At 39.5% G+C, this 15,734-nt stretch overlaps 1 protein-coding gene across 1 annotated transcript; it reads right to left on the bottom strand.

Annotated features, from left to right (window-relative positions):
• Positions 1-1,989: 1,989 nt before the first annotated feature.
• On the bottom strand, positions 1,990-13,100 carry ampd1 (adenosine monophosphate deaminase 1 (isoform M)). The gene is made up of 15 exons (XM_067591507.1): positions 12,959-13,100; positions 9,491-9,656; positions 9,155-9,308; positions 7,389-7,554; positions 7,047-7,266; positions 6,535-6,664; positions 5,902-6,096; positions 5,327-5,458; positions 4,888-5,051; positions 4,508-4,634; positions 3,972-4,135; positions 3,609-3,729; positions 3,275-3,448; positions 2,705-2,815; positions 1,990-2,433 (listed from the first exon to the last, which is right to left on the bottom strand). Exons 1-15 carry the CDS (start codon positions 12,978-12,980, stop codon positions 2,278-2,280), a joined length of 2,202 nt encoding a protein of 733 aa, XP_067447608.1. The 5' UTR covers positions 12,981-13,100; the 3' UTR covers positions 1,990-2,277.
• Positions 13,101-15,734: the final 2,634 nt, after the last annotated feature.

Raw genomic sequence — 15,734 nt, 5'->3', positions numbered from 1 at the left:
AATTCTCAGTCATCCAGGTCATGCTTATCCAAGGAGGGTAAAATCAAGGGCGACTGGACTTAGTTGTAGATACTTGAAGACATTTCACCTCTCATCCAAGTTTCTTCAGTTCTAACTGACCGGCAGGGAGACCCAGGTATTTAACCACTGTGGGGTTGTTATCAAGGTCATTTGGTCACTTGGTTCGTTTACACTTGGCCTCAGGTGACTCCAACGACTCTAATGACTGTACGGTCTAGACCTGCTCTTTTGTTGTGATTTGGCGCTGTATAAATAAAAATCGATTGATTGATTGATTACAACAGCCAGGAGCACCAACAAACCAAGTGGTATCAATGACATTGATAACAATCCCACAGAGGTTAAATACCAGGGACTCCCTGCCAGTCAGTTAGAATTGAAGAAGCCGCCTTGGATTAGAGGCGAAACGTCTTCAAGTATCTACAGCCAAGTCCAACTTCCCTTGATTCAACCCTCTTTGGATTATCAGGTTGATATGTTTTTTGTTTATTTGATAGCTAGATGCAATATCAGCATAATGTATATACGGGCATGCAGGTAAGCATGGACATCTACTTTCCCTACTTACTACCTTTTCTTATAAAGTAAAGTAAGTAAATGTTCATTTGATTTTATATGGGGACAGGTTCACACAGACTTGCCACACAGCTACCTTTTTAATAACATTAATTTTCTAGGTAAGTCTTTTGACTTCCTGGTTTACTCTGGGTGGTTCTGTCGAGCTTGACACAGTTGTGACTGAGAAAGTTTGGTTGAATCCTTCCGATCCAAGAGGGAAGATGTCATCACATCAACTGCAGTGCCAACCACAATGAATACTGTTGTCTTCAAGTGCCTTGGGAAATATAGATACTGTGTTATGAGCTGCACCTGCGTGACCCCACAAGTTAAAGATCCCCTCTAAACATGTTTTAAGATGTATAGGCCTATATAAAACACTCTTTGAACAATAATTTGTGTCTGATATATTTTTCCACAAAAAAGGTCAGTTATCTTGTTAGAATTCTTAAAATGACACCTGCTCCTTCTCTCTCATTAGAAATCCCAGAATGTATAAACATGCAAATATATTTCATTTTAGAAGTTTAACTATTGGACACAAGATGTCTCCTACTGCACTGGAAAGTCCATTCTCAGTGTTTGTGCACTGGAGGCTTCAAGTTTCCACATCACACTTTTTGGACCAGAATTGGCTTCCTAACTATTTGTGATGTCACAAATCATGCTTGTTGGCCCACTCCCTAAAATTAGATTTTCAATGAGCACAGAGAAACTTTCCACTTTCAGCAGATGAATGTGAAAACAGCCTTCTGGTGTCAAACTCTGCACATATATCATTCTGCACAGTGAAACTCAAACATTCAACTGCAAGAAAAAGAAGGAAAACATATTTTTATGTTGGGGGACTTTAATAAATGTGACTGGGAAACCACAACTTTTTTGCCTTTCATTTATAAAGTAACGAGATGTGATGTTTTGGAAGAGCACAGTGATGGAGAGCACTGAAACTGTTGAGTAACCTTTGCCAGCCCACTTTCAGGTTCAATAATATGAGAGGTGTGTCTTTATAGGAAATGGCAGACATAATGGAAGCTCTGTCAATAACTAATGCTAAAAGGGTGCATTATGCAACAACTCAGGCTAATGACTCCATTAAATTTGCATGACTGATGCACATTTTTCCTCTTCATTTCGCTGACACAGCTATGTGTCTAGGCAGTCATCAGAAAATTACTTTTGGTACATGGCGTAAAAGCAACAAGGCACCGAATAAGAGCATACCAAGTCTCTTTTATAACTTACAGGTCAGAGCTTACCAGAAACTTATGAGCGCAGTGTTAGCACTGTGTGCCAAGTCCCACAGTCAACACAACTAGACAAGATCCTGCTGTTGAGCAAATAATGTTGCAGTGTAACACTAGTGTAATTATGAGCTGCATCATTGGGGAAAATACCACACAAAGACACTTTGTTTTTTCACATTTTATTTACTTTCGTTGTTATACATGATGTGTCTCCATATGGAATACGCATTTTGAAGAAGACAATTGGACAAGTGCAGATGATATACAGTGAAGACAATTATCAACAAACTGTCTTTCTCCAAATGACTCAAGAGAACATCAGTGTGTTAGAAGGCCAGTTCTTTTAAGTTTGTTGAAGAGTTACTGTGAAAAACAAATGTAGAAACATTTTGGGGATACGTTTTTGACTCCTGAACTGTTTTTTTTTTTATTTCTCACAAAAGTGATTCATTTACTCAGACTTCAGGCCCTCCTTGATAAGGTTGAGCTCATAGCACAGGGTCTCATGGCGATATGCCATACGGATCTGGGGGACATTGGTCTTACGGATGTCGTTGCCCTCTGGACCTTCCTTCAGGTAGTTTGGACCCAGGAAGTGGCTCTTCTCCTGGAGCACAGAAGAAAACCACAAGCCAACATGTTTTAGTGCAAATAAGAGCATAACCTCACCTCTATGTGAAACATGGTATATACTAGCAAAATTAGTATGGTGATTTGAGTCTGGACAGTGCAAAAACACCACTACAATTACTGTTTTGCACCATGGATGTTGCCAACATAAAAGGAAAGATCTTACAGCGTACAACTGTAATGATAATTATTGTGTTCAAAGGTCAACAAAGCATCATCACACTTAGAGCTCTCCATCTGTGTGTTACCTCATTAGACAAGCTACTCTGAAGCACACTGTTCCTGGAGATCTCACACATGTCGCAGGTACTGAGCTTGAAGACCTGGGCTGCAATGGCATACTCTTCCATCAGAGGTTCCTGTGAACATAAAGGACAAGATTTACACTCTGATATTTTGATCACCACTACTTCAAGTTACATTTACCAAGGAACTGTGATTGGCATCATTGACTGTTGACAACTGCATCAGAGTTGTGTTGTTCCTCTAATGGGTATAAGGCTATACAGAGTCTTCTGAAGAGCATTTCATAGCATATTTTTATCTGCAGTTCAATTCTGCACACATCTTAATCTGCATGCTCTACATGTGACATAAACCCGTTTATATGTTTAAAATGCATGTTCACCCAGTATTTTTTCTTTTTTGTGTCAGTGTGCTGTAAATGACTTTGCCTGCAGAATATGAATCTAAGACGTGCAAATAAAACTAAAATGCATAGCTCTGTAGATGTACATAATACAATAACCATTGTACACAGCACGGTATGCACCACTTCCTACAGCATCATCAAAGGCCCTCACTCCATGTGCTCAGACCTTGGTGTAGTGGAACTGCATGGGGTCGTCAGTGGACAAGGAAACCACCAGGCCTTTCTTGTGGAACTCCAGCAGGGGGTTCTTGGCGTACTCCAGGAACAGGCTGTTGTTGCTCAGGGGAGACATGGCGATGGGGATCTGGGCCAGGATGTACAGGTACTGCAGCACAGGACTCTGGTGGTGGATAGATTGATAGATCGATGTACTGTATATGATTAATTTACAGTGTATTTTAATCTTCTCTTATCATGGTCATGTTGTGCTTCATGACAATGATAACAGGAAGTGAGATGCCGCATCCAAGCTGCCACTTTATCTAGTAAAGAGGACTGACCTTCTTGAGGTTGAGGCCATGAGAGATGTTGTCAGCAGTCATGAAGGCAGCCAGCAGATGGGTGACGGCACCGGCCTCACCACAGTGAGGCCTGAACATGAATGTGTTCATCCCCCTCTGTCTGGAAAGCAGAAGACAAACAAGTATTATACTACAGAAAGGACATATATTTGTTTTTTTTTTGTTATGGTATCAAATGTGCAGACACTGAGTATTTTAGGGGTAAGATGAGATTTAAAGAAATGAGGAGAAAGTATCATGGATGTGAACACAAAATAAAGAAAAACAGAAAACATTAAATTATAATATTCCACACGCCAATGCAAAAAAGACAAAACTATGTACAGAGACAAAGTTACCCACCTACGGAGCTGGTTGAGCATGGTGATGTTGGCATACATGTAGTAGATGTAATACGTGTAGGAGGGGTTCTTGGTGATGTCCCACTCCTCTGGTTTGGGGCTCTTGGTTGAGAACATATGACCACTGTGCTTGGACTCATCGTCCACACTGTCGAAACCTGTCACCTACACACCAGCAAAGGGAGTGGTTAAGTATTTGGGGCGATGGCACAGAGGCCTCTCAGGTGATTTAACCTTCCTCTGCTGGTTATTCTGGTGTCTTTGAGTCTGGGGTAAAGGTAGTTGTGACTGGTTAACTGGTTGCATTCCTTTATGTTTGACTACATCTCAGCATAAATTAATATTCATGTTTGAGATTAATACTGAAAATGCAAAACTTCTGTTCACATGTCCGGTCATGTCATGTCTTGCAACTCTGGTAGATGTTTTGTCATATTACCCATAATTATATTCATAATTTATGGAAAGGAAATCCATTCTTTAACCAAGATAAGATTTAGAATTTTTTGTGTCTTTTTCGGATTGTTTTTGACTCACATTCTGGAGGAAGATGCTGAGCTCAGGGTTGGAGTGTGGGTCGATGGTGGCCTGGAACACGGGAAGGAAAATGTTCTCCAACATCTTGCCAAAGTGGGGCACAAAGTTCCTGCCTCTGAAGATATCACTAAGATAGAAACAAAACATAATAATTAAAATCATTACATGACATGAATTACATAGTTCACAGCGTCAGTTCGTCATGAAAACTTTTTACAGCCTTTCAAGCTTATGGCAGGTGAGTATTTGATACTCTGGTGGAGTATTCTTTAACATCATGGACTATAGGCAAAGTAGAAATTATAATTTATCTACAACAGGCTAAACAGTTATCTGTCTGTCTCACAGTTGGAACAAAAATGCATGACACAACGACTTACTAGATCCTGGGTACTTGAATCATCCATTTGAGATTTGGGGAGTAGACTCTGTGCTTGACGAACCAGCTTGAGAGCTTGGCCCACTCATTGGGGTTGCAGCCATAGATGGACAGACGAGGCTCAGCGTACTGGTACTTGGCATCCTCCAGGTCAGTGGCTACTTCCTGGTTTATACAAAGGTCAAGTCAGGCTCAAATCACATGAAGTTCGATACAGAATAGAGTATTTGGCTGGTCAGTAGGCTGCTAAATAGAAAACAGAAAGTACCATCTCCTAGGACGCTGGCTTACCATACTGCATGTGCGAACTGGATGTCAGTTGGGTTACAAAAATATGGGTCTTTGGCTAACAGAATCACTGCCATCAAAACTTTTTGTTTTTTTAGAATAGTCTCTCTGGGATGTTTCTATCTACAATATCTTATTATGTAGAAACTAACCTTGATGATGGTGGCAAAGTACTCTCCACTGATGTGGTTCTCTGTCTTCAGGTACAGGTCACGCAGCTCGCTGGCTCCTACAGGGTTGTATTTGGCGTTGAACTTATCAAAACGCTGGAAGGTTTGTCTACCCTTCAAAAAAAGGAGGAAACAAATAAACAAGAGTTAGGTAAAGGAAGGTTGACTGAAGGATTGGGTAGGTACTTGACTGTAACATGGGGTTTAGCAATTGTCTTTGCAAAATCTGGTGTCTGATTGATTTACGGTATGGTAACCTGAAGTGTCAGTTTTGGATGTTCTGTAAAATTATAATAATGTAATTTTCATATATATTATTCATATCATTGCTGAAACACACTAGTTTATTGTATGAAACCTTTAACTGTTGTTCTGAACTACTTTTTGATATCTGAATCTCATGAATAGGTGAATTGATGATAAGAAAGTCACCAGTATGTGTGCTTGGATGCTTTCCAAGATAGTCAGAGAATGGTAACATCTTATGTTTCCTTTACATGGTAATTCAGTCTGTCCAAATCTAAGTCCACTAATGTTTCATCAATTGATTAACGTACAGCGTGCACATCCAGGGAGTCCACAGTGAGGTCATATGGATGCAAGTTGAGGGTCTCAAAGAGCTCCTTCATTGTGACCTCCCGACCTTTGAGGTTGTGCACGACGCGGTCAGCGTCGTCACGGTAAGACTTCTTGATGAAGCGCAGAAGGTGTTTCTGGTTCATACAGGCAGCAGCGTGGATATGGGTGTCCACCTGGAATGGCAGAGAGATGACAGGGAGTGGATCACTGAGGTTTTGGGGGTTTATGTGTTGTAATAACTCTGCTTGGTCACAAGAGGGAGCTAAACAAACACACACACACACAAGGTGCATGGCAGCTGTAAGTGAGGAAAAAGACAGCAAACTAAGCAGTTAAAGAAATTGAATATCTAAATTCAAATGTACAGAATGTACTATCTCATCATTTATGTATACATTGTCATCTTTATTTTACTATCTCCCTTCATCTAAAATCCAGTCTTGGTGGGAAATGTATCCATACATCTTTCATCTTGTTTTTTGTTATGCTAATATTTTGTCCCTTCAGATTAAAATGGCCAGAAGCATAGGCTTTAGGCTGATTTTGGGTTGAGTTTATGTTTTAAAGCAAATCAAATTACAGTGTCCATGCTAAATGCTGTTCATAGCTACCTTCCTGCAGTTGTAGAAGTCCCTGTGGGGGTTCAGCTTCACCTCCTTCATCTCCTCCATCTCATTCAGCATCTCATGCACATTGAACTTGGACAAGAGGAACTTCAGACGGCGGTGAGTGTAAGTCTTACTGCAAACCAAAGAGGAGCATAATAACATGTGAGCTGTAGTGTGAGGTGATACACGTGCAGCAGTGAAATAGCCTCTGTTCCTGTTACATCAAATCACTATTTGTTATTGTATTGTATGGCATTTTGTTGTGGACCTCTCAAGGGCCCCTGTGGATTCCCAGGACCACACACTGAGCACTTGAGGTATATTATTTAATAGTCCACAAGCCAAAGGGTCATCTAAAAGAAGTCATCTGCTGAAGGTGGTAAATTCTTTGCATGGTTTTGAATGACCTGGGTTGTACTGGGAGTTGGGTATGGGTGAGATCATGGAGAGACAACTGAGAGAATGGAGATATTCATATTCAAAACAGAGTAGTAAACACATTTTAAATGACTCACGTTGGGCCCTGTGCAATGAGAGCGATGAGGAAGTTCATGTCGTCGATGAAGGTGTCATAGTCAGGGCAGGGCATGTCTTTGGGCTGATGTTTGTCAGCAGCTGCAGCGTCATTGTACACATAGATGACACCATCCTTCATGCGAGCAACATAGCCCAGATTCTTTGGAAGGTTCTTCGTCTCAAAGGGGTCTTCCCCATCCTTTGGAGGAGCTGTGAAAACTACGGATACATACAAATATAGCATTTGAGAGACCTGGTGGTACAGAAAACATTATATCATATAATGTGTGTAAAGCCCAGCCCCACCTCCCTGCTGAACCTTGTCTCCTTTGTCTGCTCACCTGGCTGCACCTGATGCTCTATCTTAAAGGTCTCTCCCTCCATTTCACGCAGGTACTGGGAGGCCGTCCGTGGGAAGCGCTGATAAGCCAGCCTCATGTACTTCTCCCTGATGGTCAAGGCACGGTACAGACCTTTACAGGACAGCTCAAAGTCATCCATGGTCACCTGAGTAGATAGAAGAGATGATACTGTAACATATCTCTTTAAGTCTCAACTGATCACAAACAAAAAGCAGCATTCCTTTGCAAAATTTACAACTATATGTTACTATGTTAAAATGTAAGGTATACTTTAAGTAAACACCAGCTCTACGTTCTTGCAAAAACCTTATTACAACCATTTATTAGATGACAATTAATTAAGCAGGCAAAAAGGATCAAGCAGATATGAAAAGGTAAGATACAAGTAAGGAATGGAGGAGCCAAACTGTTAACTAACCCTAACGTTTTGATGGTTTTATAATCTGTCATTGACAAATTTTCAATAATTTAAAGTAACTGAGTAAAAATAATACAGGAAAGTAATAATACTTTTTGGTTTGGCTTGTTTAAATATGTGTATATTATCATGTAGAAGGTTAGTACACAGTCTTACCGTCCTGTAAGACAGTATTAAGACAATTTCACCACACAATGATACTATGAAAACAAGCTGTAAACTGCAATAGTTGTCAGGTTTCTGTTTTCCTTGACCTGCTGCATCATGTGAAGCAGTCATTTGCTCCCTGTGATATTATGAAATACATCATTGTAGTCAGTAAACTGAAATGTATCTTAACAAGTGTTTGTGATTTTTTTAGTTGGGCTAAAGCAGAAATAACAATCAGCTCCTCCTAGGTGTTTCTCTCCCTGTAAATGTCAACCCACAGTCATGAAACCTAAAACCCGGCCTGGTCTCAGATGAGCTCCATTCATGGGCCTCTGTTAGTAGGGCGCAGGCTGTAAGGCCACTGACCCATAGACACATACTGTATAGTCAGTGAAATTCAAAGTCAATACCTCAAGCATTCAACTTGACTCAAGTCTAACTCGGGAACCTTGGAGTAACACGCAGGAATGTAGTGGTAAAGAATACTGCTACTACACTGTAAAACATTATACCGGAATTTAGTGAAATCAGCTAATCTTTTCATAATTAAGCTAATTTAAATAACCTAGTTTTATTAAACATAAAGAAATAGGTTGACATTTTATCACAATACACTTATTTGCTTTATTCCTGTTACCTTTGGACAGAACCAGGCTAGCTGATTCCCCCTTTTTCAGTCATTATGCTAAACTAAGCTAACTTGTAGCCTTATATCAAATGGACAGATATTGATCATTTAACTCTTGGCAAGGAACAAATAAGACATTTCCCAAATTGTCAGAATATTCCTTTAAGCCTTCTTTTAAGTTTGAAAAAAGTTAAATGGTAGAAACTTGTCAGTTTATACATGTTCAGTCATGGTTGCTTTCACAGATGATGACAAAATAACCATAATGAAAGACAGTGTCCAATACATTTAAAAAAGTAAAACAAGTTCAGTGGTCTTAATTCAGTGAGTTTTACTTTACAACTAATGAGGAGACTTTAATAAAAAATTACTCAAGTTTAGTTCAGTTAATTCATACTGTTAGGACAAAAATTAAAGAAACTTATGTTCTTAAGTTGAACTGGCTAAAATGTTTTACAGTGTTGTAGTGTACCACCACTACCACTTTATATATATGTTATATAAATTCACCAGTGAATGTTATTAGCATGGAAGGAAAATAAATGGTACCCCGGAGGCGTAGTCTCCGATGATGGCCACTCTCTGGAAGTCAGGTACTTCCAGGTAGGTGGGCGTGTCCACTTCCACTGACACTACAGGGGCACTACCTTTCGGGGCAACAGCTCCAGGCATGGCCATGGTGCGGCTGCGCTGAAGCCTCTTGCTGTGGATGAGGAGTGGTGCGGTTAGTGGTTGGCTTCATCCTCCCACCCAAACTCAACCAAATTTCCCTCAATATTAACACCAGGTAACTTTCAGGGAACTTACAGGTCCTTAAGTTGTGTTAAAAAGTAGGTAAATGTATTATTTTTTACCATGTAAATTGACCTTGGATACTGATCTCACCGTTTCACAGCATCATCCTCAGCATGCAGATGTTGGGCCAACTCATGGTTGAGGATGGGACAGTCGTCATCCACATCAAACATGGAGATCTCATCGCGGATGTTCTCGTCTTTGGTCTCAGATGCAAAGACTCTCTCCGCGAAGGCCCGCATCGTATCATCGGTCTCTGTCAGGCACCACAAAAGTGTTGGCAATGTGCAACAAGAAATACACTTTGCTCCGATCACATCATGCAGCACTAAACTAAACAGGCTATAGCTATGAGGTGAGCCACAAATAGAACTTCTTGGCTGCTAATCACTGCATGAATATAACTGCTGAATGATGTAAATGCATGACAGATGAAACACATAGCGGACGTGACATCCTACATCTATGACATAAAAAAGCACATACCTTACCTGAGTATACAGACTCCAGCACATGCGTTGTATACATGACCAAAGACAGACTCAGCCACTACAATTCTGCAACTCTGACAACTCTCCAGTTTGGGCTGCGCATGTAAAGTCCCATGCATATAGAGAAACTACAGAGATGAAGCACCAACACACACAGTTGACTCGAGACATAAATGCAAGATGGTAGCGCCTTTTTTAAATGTATAACTCCAGACCCCATTTTCTTATCATCTGTCACTGTTTGCATGCTGGAAAACAAGATGTTTTAGCTCTATAATGGAGTGACATGATTTAAATAATTTATCAATGCCCTGAAAAGATGACATGAAAAGAGGGTCAAGGTCCAAAATGACTGGAGTTATGAACCAAGGTATGAACAACAGTACTTAAGTGGCGCTCAAGTTTCATAACAAACACAATGACAGTGCACAGCATGAGAGCCATTACTCAACACCTGCCACAGAGACAACTTCTCTCTGGATCAAACTCTATATGCTGCATGCACTTACTAGCCAACAGCCAAGGCTTTCTACTCAAGGACAACAACTCCAGTATTGCACATATGACTAAAGTGATTTTGATTTCCACTTCTCACCCTCCATACTTACTCTGATGAACTGATCATGCCCAGCAAGAGAGTAGCACCACCAGAATAAACCCCAAAAAAGAGAGTGTTAGAAAAACTTGGGTTAAAACATGTTATATTCAAGTGAGATGATATACAAGCCCAATCTTTTACTGTATTCTGCAGTATATGCATACCAGAATGCACCATTTAACTGCAGTAATAATTAATGCATGAGATTTTCGGAACAGACTGTACCTGTGCTATAATATTAACAGTTATTTACAATATAGTATATAGAAATGCATGCAAGAGTAGATGTTGAAGATATGCACAATGAAATCAGACACTGGACCGATGCATACACTTTATGGTAAATGGGTAAGTGCGATTAAGGTAACACACAGTGTCAGAATGGATAATGGAGAGGACACATGGTTGTTAAACTGAATTTAAGAGTACTCTTGATGGTACATGCAGAGAAGATATTGCAGTCTCAGTGCAGGTTTCGAATCGTATGTGCAGGATACTCAGGTGATGTGACTCCACACCTCTGCCATTTCTTTCTTACATCTCCATGCATGTGTAGATGCATTTCCTGTGTCTCCCTGGCATTCAGGTATAAGCAATATTGTTACCATCCTCTGATGGTTCAAACAAGTCTGAAGGTCTTGTTTGTGCCTTGCTTTGCTAATTGTCAAACATTCCCATGTTGGAAGAGTCAGTGAGATATCTGGAAAAAGTCATTTATTAATGTAAATGTTCACTTTCAGTTCAGTTTTGATCAAGGATGCTACATTTGTGAGGCATCTGATAACAAATATGATTTAATGAACCAGACAACTAATACTGAATGTGAACAACAGATTAATAAATTGTGTCCATTTCCTCAATATTACATTACTTTCCATTTCATCTAGAATAGACTTTCATTTACTAAGATCCATATTTGTAGGTTGCAGTCAAATGCACTTTAATTGATGATGTGACTGTCTCACATCCATACAGTAAACCATGCATTTGAAACCGCTTCACATTGTTCTCCAAGTGGTTTCTCAACTCCATACTTACTTTCTCCCTCATCTGAATGAGCAAAATGTCCCAGTCAGGGTGGGACGGTCCAGGTTAGAGGGAAACCAAACAGACGTGGTTATGTCAAAGCAGCAATAACAAGTTATCTACACCAAAAAAACCTTTGCTTATTAGTGGGACTATTCCTTCAGTAGAAAATGAAAAATTCCCAGGACACTGTTTCTTGACGTTGCTGAATATTCCAAATGAAAAAATTAGATTCTGTTCATCTGCACTGTATCTCAAAACCTTGGTAAATAAAACCAAAACTATCTGCATGGCTAAAGGTCACTAGAGGTAAGCAGGGAAACATATGACTCTATGATATTAAAATCTGAATTTGATCAGTTTGATCATAAACACATTTGTCATCAGCTCTCCACACCTGCTCCGCCAGACTGTAAGACCTGCCTGTGTGGACTGCATGACAACCCTGTTATGAAATCTCTGCAGTCACATCGGGATATCACAACAAGTGTAAACAGTCTCAAACACTTTCACCACCAATACTAGTATGATAAAGCTTTTTATACTGGGGACATACTATGTGAAAGAACACATAGTATACATAGTAAGAAAAACTGGAGTTCAAAACCAAGCAAAAGTCACTGCGTGATCCGATCTCCCGTCACATTTACCAGTGAGAATCTGCTGACAAATCACATCCATCAAACATACTCTCGTGACACTTTCACAGCTGGTACTCAATTTATTTATTTTCATCATTATGTAAGGTTTCAGAGGCTGATACACAGCTCTGGAGTTTATGACATGATTTTGAATCCTTACAAAGAAGCTCAGAAAGGTATTTTTTATGTTGAACTTTGCTGATTGAACATATTATAAAAATTACTAGAACTATTCAGAAATTTGGCTTCGGTGCAGATCACATAAGAAAAATGAAGGTAAACAGAAGATGACACCATGTGATGACTTTATATTAGTCAGTATGGACTGTCTATGGACAGTCAGTATGGACTTCATATTGGAACTATATGCATTTTAACCCCAGTGAACCTGCCATTAAAGCTGTCAGGACAATTGTTAGTGCCATAAATTACAATTTGTGCCGGCAAACAGGTGGGAATTTATTAGCTGAATGGTTGCTGATATGCTGCACAGTACGGAGTGTGCCCCCCTTAAAAACATCCAAAGCATTTTTTGCAGAGTTTTGGGAGTTCTCACTTCCATTCTTTCTGTACATCTCAACAAGCGGACCTGAGGGTGGCATCTTCAGTTTTCTTGTACAACTTTTCATGAGTTGGCCAATATATTCCATTGGAAAGCACAATAAAATTGAAATGGATTACGCTATTGATGAACGCTTTCCTCAATTTGACTTTATAGTCGTGAAAAATAACCCTTTAAAAATGCTATCTAACCCTCCTTCTGCATGTGAGAGTGAACATACATCATTTTGCCTGTACTCACCTGGCATTTTGACTTTAGGCATGGTGACGTTGTTCCAGTGAAACGCTCCCTGAAAACTGGTGTGGGGTGGTCAGCCACGGGACCACTGTAGTAGGGAAGTGTGGAGCCCTGTGCTGGGTCACTGCAATATTAAGCTCCCTCTGCCTCACGTGTAACCAGAACCTGCCGTGCCCACGCCCAGATGTAACAGGGAACTCATATGTGTCCAACTCTATTTTAAGTTCTCTGTGTGCATGCAGGAGTCACTGACAGGCACAGTTGTAGACAAAGAGAGGAGTATGTGTGTGTGAGGGGATTCATATTATATAACACCCTGATAGCTGTTGCTCTGCACATGGTATTTGGGTTTAAGATGAGTGCTTAATAGGTGTAATAATCTTAAGCATATTCACAACACACCTTTGTATTTGATGAAAATTCGACAGGTGTTGTTCGTTGTTGTTATTAGTGTTGCTGTTGAGTGAAAATGTCATTTTGAAATCTAATTTAAATTCGGACACTCATCTATTCTCTCTATTCAGAGATTCGTAAAAACAAGAGGAGAGGACTCTCTCATCCCATGGGGCCTTCAGCTGATTTGAAAACATGAAAATCCATAAATTGGACATGATCCTTTCACTTGACAGCAGTGATTTGTAGCTTTCACCAGAGTGTCCAAGTGGTGTCATATTGTAGTTACCAACATAACACATTTAGCGTTATGTTGCTACTACTATACAATAACCTTCAAATGAGAAGGGGAATATTAGAACCTTTACAACAGGCTGATATATCTCTATCAGATTCTTTAAAACTCAAATATTAATATAATAAATATAAATTGGTATTGGCCTCAAAAATCCAGTTTAGGTATCTAGCCATGCAGGAAGTTTGAGTTTTATTTCCCTAGTTTTTATATAATTGACAGGGCCAAATTACCTCATTAAGGGGCCCCAAGGCAAACACAAAATGTGGGTACTGGTTCTCCACCACAGTTCCCTCAAGTTAGCTTGGATATAATTGAACTGAAAACAAATTAGTTTACTAGGGGTGTGCCTGAATACAAACATGTTATTTGGCAAAGTGCAAACAGTGTTGTTTTTTTTTTACAAATATTTGTTTCATACAAATATTTTAAAAATTATTTGTCTTTGGGAAGAAAAGAAAACCATGTCAAATACCAGTGCGCAGGTTGGCTACATCGCTATCTCTCTCCTCTGCTCCACTGTTATGATGATCAGCAGGTCTCAACGAGGGGAGTCACATCCACCTGCTACATGACGCACATTTCCTAATTTGGACATCACTCCCGGAGTTGGAGGTGTTCCCCAGAGATAAAGCTGAGCTACTGACACATGCAAAGTGCTCTCAAGGGACTCTCCATAACTTGTTGTTCCCCTTCTCCTTTGCACAAAGTTAGGTTGTAAAAAATATGCAATAAATGAAAAGTGTAAAGAAAGAATCGCCTTTGAAGTTCTTCCCTACACGTTACACAGTGTGCTGTCTCTGTGTTATGGGTGTATAAATAGGTAGAGGTCTGTCTGCTGTGAGGCAATGAGTGAAGTTTTAGCTCAGTAGTCAGCGCAGTCATCTATGATCTAGGAGTCTCCAGTTCGAGACCTGGTGTGGGGACCTCCTTCGTACGATAGTTTATTCATGAACACTTATTGTAACACTTACATTTTCTAAAATTAAAAGCATAATAAAAACAAAACCAGGATTTTTAAGCCTCTTTCCACATTTATTCAAATACAAATACAAACAATTTTGCTGCCTCAATGAATACAGTTACAAATACAAATACTGGATTTTCTGCACATCCTATTATTTACAAATATGCACAATGTAAGCATAATGGCAACTAAGAATATTTAAGAAGCTAAAACCTGATTTTTGACACAGGGCCCTTCTATAAAACAGGGCCTACTATTTAACTATGGTAAAGGTAAAAAAGTATGGTATAAGTAAAAGCTTAAAATGCCCTTACTATTTCAGTTTATATTGTGCTTCAGTGCATCTTGCCACACAAATTTGCAATCAATCAAATTACCACAAAGTATTTGTTGCACAGGTATTATGGAGTCTTTAAGGCCCTTAAGGGTTCGGGGACCCATAGGAATAGAGGTAGAAATCTCAGACAGGTATCTAAAAACCTTATCAACTAAAACTAAAACTAAATCTGCCTAGCTAGATACCATGAGAGGTAAGTAGAAAAATATGTATTTTGTAGTTTGGCATGATTTTGTCATTCACCTGTGTAACACATTTCCACTTCTCCATTCATCCTTTTGATTTGATAAACTTTATTTTGAAAAGTATAAAAAAACCAAACACAAATAAAAACAAAAAATAAACAATAACCAATAGAATTTAACATAAGCAACTAACTCTCAGTAAACAAAGCAAAAAATACCACATGTCCAAAAAGGAGCAGGCAGAAATTAAAACACAACAATAACAGCATCCTCCATGAGTGTCACATTCATGAGAGAAGCAACGTCCCATCCTCATCCTTGTGCCTCTTTTTTAATTGATTTATACTTCTGCTTCCCTTAAGTTCTTCCTCTAACCTATTCCACAAATTCACCCCACAATTTGAATACACAATACACATACTTTTGAGAGTGGTTTGGTTCTCATACAACTTTTCAGCCAGTTTAGCCCCGCCCCTCTGATACCATCCCTTTCCATTTTACTAAGTAATATTTCATGATCAATTGTATCAAATGCTTTTTAAAAAATCTATAAACACTCCCACTGCATACTTCAGTACAGTTAGTTATTTCTTCCAGTAACT

This window comes from Thunnus thynnus, chromosome 6, assembly GCF_963924715.1.
Source record: "Thunnus thynnus chromosome 6, fThuThy2.1, whole genome shotgun sequence".
Lineage (NCBI taxonomy): Eukaryota > Metazoa > Chordata > Actinopteri > Scombriformes > Scombridae > Thunnus > Thunnus thynnus.
The sequence above is the reverse complement of the archived record's forward strand: the minus strand, read 5'-3'. Positions and strand labels throughout refer to the sequence as shown.

Bases quoted from the DNA above. Each gene is read 5' to 3' on its own strand.
- ampd1 (XM_067591507.1), bottom strand. From the start codon at position 12,980: ATGCCTAAAGTCAAAATGCCAG. The intron at 5,459-5,901 runs GTACGTTAATCA...CTTTTTTTGAAG, and splicing joins ACTCCCTGGATGTGCACGCT to GGTAGACAAACCTTCCAGCG. The intron at 2,816-3,274 runs GTCTGAGCACAT...TTATGTTCACAG, and splicing joins TGCAGTTCCACTACACCAAG to GAACCTCTGATGGAAGAGTA.